General features: G+C 43.0%; 1 protein-coding gene across 1 annotated transcript in view; it reads right to left on the minus strand.

Annotated features, from left to right (window-relative positions):
- The window catches only part of ENPP1 (ectonucleotide pyrophosphatase/phosphodiesterase 1), a 206,326-nt gene that overhangs the window by 84,256 nt on the left and 104,427 nt on the right, over positions 1-17,643 (minus strand). The window contains exons 8-10 of the mRNA XM_033936592.1: positions 11,365-11,484; positions 5,227-5,336; positions 623-688 (exon numbers count right to left, since the gene is read on the minus strand). Of these exons, the coding sequence (XP_033792483.1) occupies positions 623-688; positions 5,227-5,336; positions 11,365-11,484 (296 nt within the window). The remainder of the gene's footprint in view (positions 1-622; positions 689-5,226; positions 5,337-11,364; positions 11,485-17,643) is intronic.

The following is a 17,643-nucleotide window of genomic DNA, read 5'->3' on the forward strand; positions in this document are numbered from 1 at the left end:
AGATAGTAGCATGGAATCCTTATGGATAAAAATTTAATGTGTGAAGGGAAGGAGTATACTGGTGGGGCTGCACTACCATCCACCAATACAGAATGAACAGACAGATATAGAAATGTTAGAAGAAATTAGGATATTATATACACTGGGAAATTGGGTAGCAGTATAATAACTACCCCAATATTTGATGTATGTCTTCTGATCGCCATGTCCTTTTATAAATTTATTTCTAAGGCTAGTGGAGAAAAGTGAAGATAAGAAATGGCAATTCCTGTGCCAGTTAGAGGTAGAAACATGCTGAATAAATGGCTTGCAAGAATTTCAAAATGAAAACTCCATATGTACCTCAGCAAGCCTGCCATGGGCCAGTCCAAAACTCTGGACATTCAACCTGTTGTAATGTGTTCTATTCATCAGGAAACTGGTTAAAAGTGTTTTACAAAGTTTACAATCAGTAACTACCCATTTCACAAACCAAAGTTGCAACATATAGCAAACTGTTGAGAAACCTGATGGATCAGAAAACAGTGCATTTGTTGAAGTATAATTCTGCTACGGTATACATTGACAATTTTTGCATATAAAAAATGAAAAAGAACTTTCATAATTTTTGGCTTATCCATACCTTTCACCTTCCGGTAGCCGCAACCATTTGAGAACCTCTACTACTCTTTCTTCAAATGGAATTGATCTAAAAAATACACACACACAAATACAACCATGTACACATTTAGCTAAATCAAAGTACATATGCCAAAACTTGCATCAGTCCCCACATTTAATTACGTACCACCACCAAAACTGGAAGCAGAGGCTTGCTACAGTAATATGTGGCAGAGATAAGGTGACCATACGTCCCGTTTTGAATGGGATCGTCCCTTTTTCAGATCCCCTGTCCCGTTGTCCCCACTCACAGCTTCGGGACGCCAAAATGTCCCATTTTCAGAGAGGGCGTCCTGAAGCTGTGAGTATGGACAACGTAGCATCATTGCTCAGGTCCCGCTGACTCTCCTATTTCTCCCTCCCATGCAAACCCTGCCGACCCTCCCAGCGAGATGACCGAGCAACAAACCTCCCTCCAGCAGCGTTGGCAGCTGCAGCACGCTAAACAGGCTGCTTTGCTACTTTCTCCTGCCAGTGAGTCCCTCTGCGGGGAAGGGCAGGAGAGATTTGGGGTGGCAGGCAGGAGAAATCCAGGGATGAGCAGGGTAGCGATTCAGGGCAGACCAGGAGAGATCCAAGGAAGAACATCGAGTTGGTAGGCAGGAGCGATTCGGGGCAGCAGAGAGCAGGGCCGGCAGAGAGCAGGGCTTAATGGAGCTGGAGAGTCGAAAAGATGTTTTCGACTGGTCCCCAGCAGTCGCTTTTTGGGTTGATCGGCCAGCCCAGTCGGATCGGGAGATTTGTTTAGTGAATCGCATCCCTACCTACTTTGCACGCAGTTCCTTTCATTTGCATGCACGGATTGGAAGCGGATCGATCGCATGAGAGGTTAGTGAATCAGGCCAGAGGGAAATCAGGTCGCTACGGGGTCGCAAACCTATCAGTACACGATCGGTTTGTTGTGAATCTAGCCATTGGTGGAGTGTTTGTATTACACATATGTACCTGTACATACATGTACAAGTAGAAGTGTGTTTGGTTATTGTATTTTTCTGCTTTTTTGTGTATTGGTTTCTAGTATATTTCAATACTGTTATCAAGTGTTTCTCTGTGGGTGTAATTTCTTTTGTAAATCTTTCAATACAAATATTAAACTAAACAAAAAAAAGAATTGGAAACTATTAAAGCTGTAGAAGGAGGTGATATTGAGCCAGAGGAGTGAGTGGGTTGTTTTTTTTTAGCCGCCATTGGCATTATTTCCAGATGTTCAATGCCTGGCACCAGCACTGACTATCCAGGTTTATGTAGCCACCTTGCTCTTACGCGGTTAAGTGTTATATTCAGCACTTAGCAGCATATGCGATACCACATAAAGGTCTCCTTTTACAAAGCCACGGTAGCGAGTCTGTTTCAGCAAAGGCACCGAAACCCATTCATTTTCTACTTCGGCTTTGTAAAAGGGGCCCAAAGATAGCACCAACTTTTATATTTATTTATTCATTCAATTTTCTATACCGTTCTCTTAAGGGAGCTCAGCACAGTTTACATTACATTACAGATTTCTATTCCAGTTCAAAGCGGATTCCAAAAAGAGTTATGGAAGGAGGGCTACAAAGTTAGATCAGAGATCATTTCCAAGAGTGGGTTAGGTAGGATCAGGGGCTAGGGAGAGGATGGTAAGAAGGAAGGTATTCGTGGTATTAAGCCTTATTCGGGGATTTCTTGAAGAGTATAGTTTTTATTTCCTTTCTGAACATCTTGTAGTCTGGGGTTGTTATCAGTAGGTTGGAGATTTGGTTATCTAGTTTTGCTGCCTGAGTGGCTAGTAGGCCGTCGTATAGTTTTTTCCGTTTTACTTCTTTGATTGGGGGGTATGTGAATGGGGAGGGGTTTCTAGGCCTGATAGAGGTAGTTTGGATGAAGCGGTTGTTCAGGTAGTTTGGGCTATCTCCGTTTATAGTTTTAAATAATATACAGTAGAATTTAAATTGTATTCTTTCCTGGATTGGAAGCCAATGTGAATCGATGTATGCCTCGGTAATGTGGACATGGTTCTTCAATGAGTAGACGAGTCTCAGAGCTGTGTTTTGAATTGTTTGTAGTTGTTTAATCATTATTGCAGGGCAGGGGAGGTAGAGGATGTTGCAGTAGTCCAGTATACTTAGGATTAGAGATTGTACTAGGAGCTGAAATTGTGTTCTTTCAAAGAATTTCGGATTTGTCTAAGGTTTCTCATAACTGCGAAAGATTTCTGTATAATTGTGTTTATTTGTGGTTGCATGGTGCAGCCTCTGTCAATAGTCATTACATTAATTTATTGAGGTATTCAAGCATTTTTCCCTGTTGTCCTGGCAGGCTCACAATCTACCTAATGTACCTGGGGCAATGGGGGGATTAAGTGGCTTGCCCAAGGTCACAAGGAGCAGCGTGGGTTTGAACCCACAACCTCAGATGAAGATGGCAGATGAAGTTCAACGTTGAGAAATGTAAAGTATTACATATGGGAAACAGAAACCCGAGGTACAACTATTCGATGGGAGGGATGTTATTGAATGAGAGTACCCAAGAAAGGGACTTGAGGGTAATGGTGGACATGACAATGAAGCCGACGGCACAGTGCGCAGCGGCCACTAAGAAGGCAAATAGAATGCTAGGCATAATCAAGAAGGGTATTACAACCAAAACGAAAGAAGTTATCCTGCCGTTGTATCAGGCGATGGTGCGTCCTCATCTGGAGTACTGCGTCCAATATTGGTCACCGTACCTTAAGAAGGACATGGCGTTACTCGAGAGGGTTCAGAGAAGAGAGACACGTCTGATAAAGGGGATGGAAAACCTTTCATACGCTGAGAGATTAGAGAAACTGGGTCTCTTTTCCCTGGAGAAGAGGAGACTTAGAGGGGATATGATAGAGACTTACAAGATCATGAAGGGCATAGAGAGAGTAGAGAGGGACAGATTGTTCAAACTTACGAATAATAAAAGAACAAGAGGGCATTCAGAAAAATTGAAAGGGGACAGATTCAAAATGAATGCTAGGAAGTTCTTCTTTACTCAACGTGTGGTGGACACCTGGAATGAGCTTCCAGAGATCATAATAGGGCAGAGTACGGTACTGGGGTTCAAGAAAGGATTGGACAATTTCATGCTGGAAAAGGGGATAGAGGGTTTAGATAGAGGATTATTGCACAGGTCCTGGACCTGTTGGGCCGCCGCGTGAGCGGGCTGCTGGGCACGATGGACCTCAGGTCTGACCCAGCAGAGGCATTGCTTATGTTCTTATGTTCTCAGGGTGCTGAGGCTGTAGCTTTAACCACTGGTCTGATTAGTCTGCTAAACTGCAGTGGTTAAGTGCTAAATATAAGAGTTAACTGCATAAGTGCTGACTCTGCCCCCAGGACTACCCACAAGAAAAGCCATCTTTGAGTTTAGTGGTCTGTCGTGACAGAGGCACTAAGGCCCAGATTTCGAAAGCAGCGCTGGTCATGTGTCACTCAGTTTATGGTGCCGTTTTCAGAACCACGGCCTGTGTCAAAGGGTAGGTGCTGGAAATGTAGGCCAGGGTTTTAAAGGCCTAAATTTCCAGTGCCTGCTTTCGATGCAGAATCGCACTTTGTGGTGCTGAACATCAACCCCGCCCATAACCCTGCCTCTCGACATTCAGCGCTGCTAGGCGTCTGTGTAGACGCAATTCCGGCGCAGTGTTTTGTAGGTGCCTCATGGTGCCTACTTTTTTTAAAAAAATTTACTTTTAATTGGTTTTTAATGGCATGGTCAATTACCACATCATTAATATCCAATTACAACAATTAATTTAGGTACTGGTAGAGTACCTATCGGTGCTGTTTTTAGCGTCTGGGCCTAACTGGCTAAGAAATGCTGAATATCAGCAGATAGCCCCCACAACTGATTTAACCAGCCAGGAGCAATTTCTGGCCAGTTAAATCACTTTGAATTTCAACTTTAATATATTTTCAGAGTTGATTTTCAATACTGAAGAGGATTTATAGCCCCATAGGCTGAATTCTGGCATATTTTGAGATCCTTTTTTCTCCTCTACTATTTTGTTTGCTTTGTGAGTGAGATTGTCTTACTACAATGTTAAACTTGTATATATAATGTTAAACTTGTATGCTAAACTTGTATATATAAAATACTATCCTCCCCCCCCCCCTTTTTACAAAACTTTAATGTGGTTTTTAGTGCCAGCCGTGGTGGTAACAGCTCAGATGCTCATAGAATTCCTGTAAGCTGTTACCACCGCAGTCAGCGCTACAAACCGCTCTACGGTTTTGAAAAAGGGGGTTATGTTTGCCATGCGAAGCTGCCATCCTATGTTTTGTCATACAGTACTCGTCATGCTATGTCACACTACACCATGTTTGTTATGTTATGTTTACTATGCTTTCTTATGTACGTAAACTTGTAACCTGTTCTGAGCTCTCCTGGAAGGACAGGATATAAAGCCAACCAACCAAATAAATAAATTGCAAATATTCTTTTTTATGTCATGAAACTCATAATTCATAACACTATAGTCCACACTAGATTTTCTACTTTACCATATCATGTCAGTTCACATTTCCTTAATGGCATGTTTTAAGTGCAGTGAAACGTTTTACTTACCTATTATACCTTTTGTAGAAATTTGGAAAGCTTCCATTAATCTTCACATCTGCTCCAGGCCAAAAGAATGTTCCTGCCTTCAAACCTTGATGCATAGCTGTCAGCCAGATCTGCAGGAAGGCATGAATTATTTCCGCTGCCACAAAACTCTTCAGCTCTCACAAAACTTGATGCTGTGGCCAAGGCATCAGCCCTGATTACTGGTGTGAGAAATTTCTTTGCAAAATGGGCTTTGTATTAGAGAGTTGCACGGGGACAGAAATCCCACCCACCCCACCCATCCCCGCCAGGAACCTCTCCGTCCCCACCCGTCCCCACCAGGATTCTCTCCGTCCCCACCCATCCCCACCAGTATCCTCTCCGTCCCCACCCGTCCCCATCAGGATCCTCTCCATCCCCACCCTGCAAGGAATTACCTCCATCCCCGCCCGTCCCCATAAAAAGCAGCAATTACTTCTGACAGGATCATCAATTCCACAGTTTCTTTTGTGTTTGCGATGCTGTTTTCCTTGTGGAATCTCTTTGGTGGAACCCTTTTTTTGTTTTCTGTTCAGGTAATTAACTTATAAACCCCCTCTTTTACTAAGGCTGACGTGTCTATTATATTATATGGACGAACCCTGCTTCCAAAGCCTTCCATCCCCGTGGGAGTCCCGTTGGCTAGAGGGGGGTCCCCGTGGAAGTCCAGTGGGTTAGGGGGGATTCCCGCGATCCCCGTTCCCATGCAGACCTCTACTTTGTATGGGGGGCAGGTGAGAGAAGAACCCTTGAACACTGGGGCCAGCAGCCCTTTTATAGTGGGTAATGTTATAACTAGAGGCCTTAGTTGATAGGACAAGAAGGCATATTTTATAAAAGCGGAGAGGCACCAATGTGTGTGTAGAAAACTGACACAAATTCTGCAGAAATTGAGCCTAGGCTGAAGGAGCTCAAAAGATCAGGTGCTAGGGCTGCTGTATAGATGAGTATTTTCAATACCTGGCTCATTATTTCTTGCACATATAAACAGAGATGCTCACTAAGAGGCTGAATCATACTTTTTGAAGCCAAACAAAAGGCCAACAACAAAAGGGGGGAGGGGCAAAATTAAAAAAAACGTCTAAGTCCCCTTTTGGCCTAAGTCCCTAAACATTCAACCCAGAAGCAGGGAAAGTGTCCATAACCAAAACATACGTCCATGTTTTGATTATGGCCTTCCTATGCCTAAACGCCCAATCTCCACTACGACTAAAGTACCCCCACAGCACGTCTACACTTTTTAACCATAATGAAAAAAAAACACAAAACGTCCAACAGAAGGGCTTTTAGGCGAAGGAGGAGCCAGTCCTTCGCCTAAAAGCTGGATTCTGTAACCGGTGTCTGTCAAAAACAACACAGGTTACAGAATCCCCCCCTCCTGTGCCTAAGGCCCCGCCCAAAGGAGGGGCCTAAGGCTCCTGGGCCTATTCTGATTGGCCCAGGCGCCTTAGGCCCCACCAGGAGGCGGGGCTTTGGTGCCCCTGGGCCAATCCAGCCCCATTCTTCGTTGAGCTGCATGCCGGACGAGACGGGTTTGGTACCCGTCTGTCTGGCCAACCTAAAATAGGTACGGGGAAGGGGGGGTGGGGGTGTCGTGGGGGTTGGCCAGGGGGGTCACGGGTCGGCTGGGGGGCAGTCGGAGGTTCTTGGTGGGGGCGGTTGTTGGGGGGAACGGGGGTGCGTCGAGGGCAGGAGGGCCTGGGATCCCTCCTGCCCGTACTGTAGTGCGGGGTGGGGGTAGGGGGGGTCGCCTGGGCCAGGAGGGCTTGGGCTCCCTCCTGGCCCGAACGAGTCGGGAGTGCCGCAGGTGCCTGGGGCAAGAGGGCTTGGGCTCCCTCTTGCCCCGATGTTATCAGGGGGGTCGCGGCTTTAACGGGGCAAGAGGGCTTGGGCTCCCTCTTGCCCTGATCGTGTCAGGGGGGTCGCGGCTGCCGCAGGGCAAGAGGGCTTGAGCTCCCTCTTGCCCCGATGTTGTGTGTGGGGGGGGAGTGATGCATCGCGGCAGGAGAGATGCCTCATCTCCCCTACCGTGATGCCATCACTCCTCTACCTGAACTACTGCGGGTTGCTGCAGTTCGGGTAGAAGAGTGATGGCATCGCGGTAGGGGAGATGAGGCATCTCTCCTGCTGCGATGGTTAGGTTGCCGGGCCACTGAACTGATGGCGCCAACGGCCATCAGCTCAGCGGCCCGCTTTTCGGCACTTAGACCTGGTTTTATTTCGTCTAAGTGAAAAAGGTCTAAGTGCCGACTAAACTGTATTGGTTATACCTGTTGTACGCCTAGGTGTAGATCAGCCCACCTCCCGCCCACTGCCCGCCCTTTCCCCTCCTCTAAACACACCTCTTTTCTCTCTGTGCGTTTAGTGGCAGGGGAAAGGCCTAAGTTGGTTTTAGATACGTCTAAAAACCAGCTTTGGTTATGGGTACTTGGACGATCAGGCTTTTTGATCGTCCAAGTAGCCACTTAGGACACTTTTTAGACGTTTTTTTTTTTTGATTATGAACCCCATAACATTTTGGATAAATTTTTATAAAGGGTTTTCCACCCAGAAAAGGCCATATGTAAGAAGTACACTCATCCAAGCAGCATGTGCTCTTAAGTGACCACCACATATGCATTCCTAGAGGCAGTTATAATGTATTTCCATATTTTATAATATATGTATAATGCATACAGGACATGCACTATTTATATCTTTTGGAACGAGCATAAACTTGTGCCTTTGGATATGTTTTCTGCTGGGGCAGGCTCTGAATGCTTAATTTATGAAGGTGCTTAGATGCATATAGAATGTTCCCTTGACAATGTTGGGATAAAATGGGCATCTTGTTATATATAATATTATCCCCAGCTGGAGCAGGGGCTACACAGATGACTCAATAAAGTGATTTTTACCTTACTGCTTCGGATGGTGTTTGATTTCCATCTCCCTTAAGTTATCAACATGGGCTACTGTTAAGATCTGTTATTTTACCACTAACTTGTGCTTTGGGTCCAATTTTATGTAATGAGAACTTGGGTTATTAGCAGCCCAAGTTGACATTAAAATGGCTCTCACTGATTTTCCCCCCCCCCCCCCTTTCATCCTCTAGCTGTGTTCCACTGATGGATTCTGCCTCTTTTCCTGATTGCTTTGTACACTCCAATCTCAGATGTCTTTATTACCTGTTACAGTCATCAACTGTTCTTTAGCATACAACCTACTTGTTTAGAAATGCCCTGTACAGTACCTATCGTGACTGCTTTAAATAGGGATATGCTGTACATCAATGCATATAGACAAAGAAATAATTATAGACAAAGAAAAGTACCAACATCGTCAAGTCAAGCCAGGTATTATCAAGAGTCCTTTATTAAAAGATCTGACATGGGCTGGGTTTCAGTTCAGAGCACCAGCATCAGGAGTCAACAAAATTGATTTGACCATGTAAAGCAGGAGTGTCAAAGTCCCTCCTCGAGGGCCGCAATCCAATTGGGTTTTAAGGATTTCCCCAATGAATATGCATGAGATCTATGAGCATACAATGAAGGCAGTGCATGCAAATAGATCTCATGCATATTCATTGGGGAAATCCTGAAAACCTGACTAGATTACGGCCCTCGAGGAGGGACTTTGATACCCCTGATGTAAAGCCTCCCAAAATAATCACAAAGTCTTCTAATCATAACGGCAAACCTTTCAGGATGCCGCCTGGGGCCTAGATTTTCAAAAAAAGACGTAAAAAATGACAGGCTGCTATTGCAGCCATTCTGGTAGCGATTTTTAAAAAAACAGTCATTCTCCAAAAAACGCTCATACAAATGAGGTTGGTGGAGAGTAGAGAAGACTCACTAAATTTGCATGGACTCATTGCTGGCAATAGCAATGGGCACATGCACAGAATAAACAAAACAGGAGGGATATCCACTCTCTCCTGCTGCCAACCAGCACCCTCCCCCCTGGCAGCGGGAGAGATACCCACTCTCTCCTGCCGCCAAGCAATGCCCCATCAGAAGTGGGAGAGTTGCCCATTCTCTCCCGCCGCAAACATCCCCACTGCAGCGGCAGATGCCCACTCTCTCCTGCCCTGACCCCCTCCCAACAGCGGAAGAGATGTCCACTCTCTTCTGCTGCCATGCAATACCCCTCCGGTGCCTCCAACAACCTTGGGTGCACCCAATCCCCCTTTCCTTCATTTACATGGCTGACTGAAGGGATGCCTACTCCCTCTAGACAGCTGGCCCGCCTCTTCAAAATGGACCTTCCTCTCTCTGGTGCATCCTGGGGTACACCAAGAAGGAGCCTGAGACTCTGATTGGCCCAGGTTGTTTAAGGCCCCTCCTATGGGTGGGGCCTTAGTCATCCGGGCCAATCAAAGCCTTAGGTTCATCTCCAATGCATCTGGAGAGGGACCTAAGGCTGCAATTGGCCCAGACGCATAAGGCCACTCTCATAGGATGGGCCTTAAACAACCTGGCCAATCAGAGACTTAGGCCCCTTGCCATAACAAAGTATTGCCTTCTATCCAATGACCCTTTAATTTTCTCAGGAGTCTTATGAGGAACTGTATCAAAAGCTTTCCGAAAGTCTAGATACACTACATCAACTGGCTCAACTATGCACATGTTTCACACCTTCAAAGAAATGAAGCAAATTGGTGAGGCAAGACTACCCTTGGCTGAACCCTTGCTGACTCTGTCCTATTAAACCATGTTTATCTGTGTGTACCCTAATTTTTTATACTAGTTCCTGCCCGAAGTCAGGCTTACCTGGGGCCAGATTCTCAAAACTTTAACGAGGTCCGCTAAACTGGTTTCTGACAGTTTAGCCAGCACGGATTTTAGTGGCGGATTATCAAAACGGCTCTTGGCATTTAGCGAGCTTTCCCCTTAAATAATCCTGCCTTTTTCACCATTATTGAACCCTCTAGTTTCATTAGTATCTTTCAAGGATACTCCACATCGAACCATCCACTCCTGGGTGATTGTAGGCTTCCCCCCTCCCCTCTACCCCATTTTAGTTTACAAGCTGATCTATCTCCTTTTTTAATGTTAGTACCAGCAGCCCGGTTCCATCCCAGTTAAGGTGGAGTCCATTCTTTCAGAATAAGCTCACCCTTTCCCAGAACATTGCCCCCGTTCCTAACAAATCTAAATTCCTCATCCCTGCACCATCATCCCAACCACGCATTGAGACTTCTGAGCTCTGCCTGCCTCTTAGGTCCTGCATGTGGAATGGGGATCATTTCTGAAAATGCTACCCTGAAGGATTTTGATTTTAGCTTTTTTTTTTTTTTAATTATATTTTATTTACATACGGCTTATATATCTTAAGGGGCTCCTAAGCGGTTTACATTAAATAGTGATCAAGTACTCTAACCACTTCCCTATCTATCCTGGTGGGCTCAGAATCTAACAATGGTGCCTGGGGTAATGAAGAGTTAAATGACTTGCCTAGGGCCACAAGGAGCAGCTCTGGGTTCAAATCTGCAACCTCTGAGGGTACTGAGGCAGCAACTCTAACCACCAGGCCACCCCCCTCCAATTTCTACATAAAAGCCTAAATTTAGCATCCAAAACCTCCCTCCAACATTTTAATTCCCATCAAAATCTAAAATCCTAACCATAGTTTAATAGGTACATTAACTCAAACTACTGCTCTGAACAGAGTGTGGTGCAGTGGTCGGCACTACAACCTGAGCACCCTGAGGTTGTGGACTCAAATCCTGCACTGCTCCTTGTGACCCTGGGCAAGTCACTTAATCCTCCACTGCCCCAGGCACATTAGACAGACTGTGATCCCACCGGAACAGACAAGGGAAATGCTTGAAGTACCTGTATGTAAACCGCTTTGAGTGTGGTTGTAAGAACATAAGAATTACCGCTGCTGGGTCAGACCAGTGGTCCATCGTGCCCAGCAGTCCGCTCAGGCGGCGGCCCTTAGGTCAAAGACCAGTACCCTAACTGAGTCTAGCCTTACCTGCGTACGTTCTGGTTCAGCAGGAACTTATCTAACCTTTTCTTGAATCCCTGGAGGGTGCTTTTCCCTATAACAAGTTCCAATTCCTGATAGACAGAGTTTTACATATTGTAAGTTAGAAGACAGTCACTTGGGATTTACAACCTGTTTTATACTCACAGGTTCTCCTTGATACCACGATGGATTAAACTTTTCATCGCTTTTCAGAGTGAAGAAAGCATTACGTTTGTGATCATACATTTTATTGTCCACCACACCATGGGATTCTGGATACAGGCCCTGTAATTAGAACTTAAATTAGTTAGGGAAAGGTTAGATTGCCATTCCAATTGAAACAGAAAATTAGCATCGTCACCACTGAAGTCCATTTTCACCCAGCCACTGAGGGAGTAAATGTATACAGGGGTGCCTGATAAGAGCCTACTCAAGCACAGAATGTAGATATCTACATTCCTTTATGTAATACTAACACAACAGGGGAGATACAGGCAGTCCCCGGGTTAAGAATGAGTTCCGTTTTTTAAACCATTCTTTTTTTTTTTAAGTTCAATGAGTTTTATTAAAGAGTTTTATACACAACAAAGAAATAGAAGAGTACGACATATGATAGTCTCAGAAATACAAATATATAAGTGTACCATTGACAAGATGCAATGCCACTATACAGGGCCATAATACACAGCATAACATAAGAGGAAAGGAGTGGGGAAGAAAGGAAAAAGGAGAAATAAACAGATCTTGATGCGTTATAGGAATAATAAGGTGTTATCTGTACACAATTCTGAAAAGAAAAGCATATGACATACACGTATCACTACCTCAAACTGAAAAATAAGTGGCTAGGTCTCAGCAGTAAATAGTATACAGTGTTATCATGAGAGTACGCTCACAAGAAACTTGCCAATTGAGTGATTTAAGAAATGTCAGCATGTGGAAGGCCAGCAAGTTGGATTAGCGGACCCCAAAGCCTGTCAAATTTTTTCATCATACCAGATCTTTCTGCAGCAACTCGTTCAAATTTAGCTATCATGCATACAGTATTCCACCAATTATCGTAACTCACAGCATCCAGATTTTTCCAATTAGTGAGAATGAGCTTGACAGCTATGAGAACAAGTATATGGAAAAGGCAGTCAGTATCTTTGGAAAAGAGATCTGAGATCCCGATACCTCCCAGTATAATGGAATGATAAGTCAGTGGGGTGGGCACCTGAAGCAGGGTGCTGATGTCATCACCTATTTTTTTCCAAAAGGTTTGAAGCAGCGGACAGTCAAACAACATATGGTGAAGTGTGCCCGGTGAAGAGCTGCAGGACCAGCATTTATCAGATATTCCATGCTGAAATCGGCAAGGCGGCTAGGAGTCCAATAGGCCCTATGCAGTAGAAATAAAGAGGTTTGAAGAAAGGCCGCAGCTTTACAAATGGTAGAAGTACGAGACCATAAGTAGTCCCATTGAGTATCGAGCACGTTCAGTTGTAATTCAAGAGACCATTTATGTTCTGTTTCAAGTGGGCGCCTCGATTTTTTCACCACTTATTTATACCACTAAGATGCTTCCTTTTTGTGACTAGTCAATGATAAGCAGAGCGATAATATATCAGGAGTATCCATAACAAGTGGTTTAGTTCCCAACTGTGTTAGCAAAACATGTTTAAGTTGTAGCCATTGATAGCGCTGGGTTTTAGGCAATCCATTGATATCATATAACTTATCAAAAGACGTCCATTCACAGCCATTATATAGCTGATTAATCCGCCACACCCCGGCTTTTTGCCACAATTTCCAGTCGATTAGATTGTTTTGGATACGAAGGGAGTTATTACGCCAAATGGATGCATACAATGTGTCCAACCAGGGAACATCAAGCAGTGGTTCCAACTGTTTAAAGACCTGTATCATTGATAACAGTAAATGATCACGAATGACAGGAGATGTAGGCGGTATCATGAAAGGTAGACAATTTGGAAAGTATCTAGCCGTCTCAAATGGAAGCCAGCAGCTGTTTTGTATGAGAGGAGCATCAGATAGGATCCATCGGGCACCCTGGTGAATCAAAAAAGCACAATGATAATCAAATAGATCAGGAAAGTTCACGCCTCCATTTTTCTGCATTGTTTTAGTTTATGTAAAGCAATCCTGGGTGTGTTGTTATTCCATAAGTATTTAGACATCATGGATTCCAATCTTTTATAAACAGAGAGATGCAGGAGAGCGGGCAGCATACTCAAAGTATATAATATTTTAGGTGTCAGCAACATCTTAATTGATTCCAAACCACCCCACCACGAAAGGTTCAAAGGATTCCATTTGCCAATTTGATCTTTGATGATCTTTAGTAGATGGGATGAACAGTTCTCCAGAGTGGAGTCCAGATTCTTACCAAAAGGAATGCCTAAATATTTCAGTGAAGTGTCAGTCCATCGGAAGCCATGCTGTTTAAGCGTGCATTGTTGAACCAGGGAATTCAAAGGCATAAGCTCCGTCTTGCTATTATTAAGTTTATAACCCGAGACTGCAGCATAATCATCAATGAGAGAGAGCAAAGTAGGATTGGAGTCTGGAGTAATGTACAGGAGCACATCATCTGCATATGCAGAGAGCTTTACCTCAGAACCGCCACAACGGACCCCACGGATGTTATCATTGACACGAATAGAATGCAGAAAGGGCTCCAAAGCCAAGTTGAAGAGTAGTGGCGAAAGTGGGCACCCTTGCCTCGTGCCTCTAGTAGGTTTAAAGTGAGATGAAGTCAGACCATTAATCCAGACATTAGTCGTGGGAGCTGAGTATAGCACTTTGATCATGTTTATAGCCGAATCATCAAATCCAAACCATTTTAGAGTCAAAAAGAGATAATCCCACTCTACTCGGTCGAACGCTTTTTCTGCATCCAGAGCTAAGGCAAGTAGAGGGGACTTAGTGAGGTTAGCATGATGAATGACATTTGCAAACATTCGTGAGTTGTCACTCGAGAGTTTATTCAGCATGAAGCATTTTGGTCAGGTCCAATCAATTTAGGAAGCAAGGTCTGTAGACGAGTTGCTAGTATTTTCGCATAGATTTTTGTATCTACATTAATTAAGGCCAGAGGGCGATAATTGGAGACATGAAGGGGATCCTTGCTCGGCTTAGGTAGCACTATTATGCTTGCTTCAGTAAATGTGCCCCTTATATCACCAGTCCTTATATAGTAATCATACAGATCTACTAAATGAGGTGATAACAGCTCTTGAAAAGTTGAGTAAAATTCGGATGTAAAGTCATCTGGCCCAGGCGCTTTCCTCTTCGCCATTTGATGTAGTGCTGAACAAATGTCTGACACAGAGATGTTTGATGATAAGACGGTGTTGTCCTCTACAGTGAGTGTAGGATGCGGAGTATCAGTTAATATCTTAGAGGTATCTGGAGTAGAAATTTCGGAAGTATACAACTATTCATAAAACTGACAAAATGTTTGCGAGATTTGACTAGATTCAGCAGTAAGACGACCATCAGTCATATTAATGGCAGAAATATTCAACCGTTCTTCCTGAACCTTCAAGTAGTGAGCCAGTGCACTACCAGTTTTATTAGAGTCACAGTGATAACTTGCTTTTTGCATGAATATAGCATTTCCTGCACTTTTACTGAGTAGTAAATTATAGCTCAATCTCTCTTGGTGTAAGAGCTTCAAAGTAACCATGTCAGCAGGATTGGCTTGATGACGCCGTTCCAGGTCCTTGATAGTCATTTCATAACCAGATAGTTGCTTAGACAGCAGTTTAGATTGACGAGCCTGGTATGAAATGATAGTTCCTCTAATAGTAGCTTTAAACGCATCCCATAGAATTGGCCATCCCACATCATCAGCAGAATTAAATTTAAAGTACTCAACTATAGCTGTTCGAATAAGCTTCACGAATTCCACATCTTGAAGTAGTGCATTATTGAACCGCCAAACCGCTCACTTTTTAGATAATATAGTACTGTCAAAGGAGAGCTCGATGGCTGCATGATCTGACACCAAAATTTTGTGAATGGCTGAATGAGAGACACTATTCAGGAGATTATTGCTGATCAAAAAATAGTCAATCCTCGAATAAGAATTGTGCGGAGCAGAGTAAAAGGAATATTGTTTATCATCTCCATTCATGAGCCGCCAGACATCAACAAGTTTTAGTTGTGTAATCATATTATGTAAACACTGCCATGTCCGAGTAGGTTTATGAGAGACCGCCGACTTTCTGTCAACCGCCGGGTCAAGTATCAAGTTAAAGTCTCCAGCTAATATATGAGTTTGAGTTTTATCTTCCAGTAGAGTAGCCAAGAGACCATCAAAAAATTCAGGTTTGTCCTGGTTAGGAGCATATATATTTATCAGTGTCAACTCCTTCTGATGTATGAGAAATTTAGCTAAAACCCAGCGTCCCTCTGTATCAGTGGAATGGGTTAATAATTTGATTTGATCACATTTTCTAATCAACACAGCCGTGCCATTTTTTTTTTTTTTTGTAAAGCAGGTGAGGCAATAACAGGTAATGACCAGGAGGTTTTCAGCTTGGCTGATTCGAGCACACTTAAGTGAGTTTCTTGGAAGCAAACTATGTCAGGAGATTTTTTTGGAGACATAATCCAAGATCTTTTTACGTTTAATGGGATTGTTAAATCCCTTGACATTTAATGATATGATTTTTACCATTTAGCTTGTGAAAAAGGAGTAGTAGAGGAGGTAAATGTCAAAGTGATAATAACACCCTGTATACAGTATATGAGGCAGTAACACACAAATCTAATGGAAAACAATTTAGTGTACACAAAAACTGTTATGCCCTAAAAAAGACATTATACAGTGAGCCCCTATGGGTAGAGAGAGCATAAGGGAAACACAGTCAAGGCACCGGCAATATAATTGTCATATCCTCATTAGACAAAACATGAATGTCATATGTGAGCAATGCAAGAGCTCAAACATGTAATTCAAGAGCATTAATAAAGAGTAAGAATCAGCATATGGAATAACAATTTGCAAACAACAGAAGCACCAAGCATCAATACAGAATAAGAACACATAGATGAGAACTAGTAACAAGCAAAGGATTTCATGGCCTAACAGGATGACACCAAGGGGGATCAGTCAACAAGACCAACAATGCAAGAAGACCATAAGAGACCACCCGCAATCCAACCCCGCAAAGTGGAGCTGAAGGAGTATAATATCAGTGTACATGAATGCAATATGGCAGCATTTATTGAGAGAACAATGTGTAGATGCGAGACTTACACTGAGCATAGGGAATAATGTAATGTATACCTATAGCTAATCCATTACCTATGAAGGAGTATGTTCGAATAAAGTGCATATAAGAGTAGAGTTAATAAATTATATGGCACACACCAAACAGACATAAGACAGGGAAATACAGAATAAGGCGTAGAAACAATCCTGAGCAGTTAATACAAGGGCAGGTGATTAATAATGCAGATCCCAACAACATAGTAATAATGGCAGATGTGAAGTGAATTAGCACATATGACAAAAGGAGCAAAAATTCATAAGGGGAGAGAAGACTTCATTTCATCTCGCCAGGCACAGTAAAATCAATATTGATAAGAATATAACAACAGAGATAAGGGTAACGAGGCATGTTAAAATGAGTAGTTCAAAAAGATAAATACCCATAAATAATCTATAAAAAGCAGTACATATAGGTAAGAAGGAGCAAAAATTCATAAGGGGAGAAGAGGCTTCATAACATCATACCAGGCACAGTAAAATTAATATTGATAAGAATATAACAAGAGATGTAAAGGCAACGAGGTATACTAAAATGAGTAGTACATGAAGATAAAAACACATAAACAATCTATAAAAAGCAGTACATAGAGGAAAGAAGGAGCGAAAATTCATAAGGGGAGAGGAAACTTCATAGCATCATACCAGACACAATAAAATTAAAATTGATAAGAAGATATCAACAGATGTAAGAGTAACGAGGCATGCTAAAATGAGTAGTTCAAGAAGATAAAAACACTTATACAATCTATAAAAAGCAGTACATATAGGTAAGAAGGAGCGAAAATTCATGAGGAGAGAGGGGACTTCAATGCCTTACACCAAGCACATAAAAATTAATATAAAGAGCAATAAATCAACGGTGGTAGAGAACAGAGACATAATAAAGGGGATATTTCATATTGAGAAAACACTCATAAATATAGAGGAAAACATTACGAATACCCAGCCTTAGAAATAGGAAAAACACAATAGATCACTGAAATATTGAGGAACTCAAAGTAAAAATAAAATACACATGCTGCCAATCCAGTTCAATTCATACCCTAATATATGTACCATGCAGCATAATGAGCCAAGCAGTAGAAGATATTGCAATTAATATAGCCATACACATAAGCCAGAAGGAAATTGAATTACATTAAAAATGTATGAGGAAGGAG

This window comes from Geotrypetes seraphini, chromosome 3 (genome assembly GCF_902459505.1).
Source record: "Geotrypetes seraphini chromosome 3, aGeoSer1.1, whole genome shotgun sequence".
In the NCBI taxonomy this organism is placed as follows: Eukaryota; Metazoa; Chordata; class Amphibia; order Gymnophiona; family Dermophiidae; genus Geotrypetes; species Geotrypetes seraphini.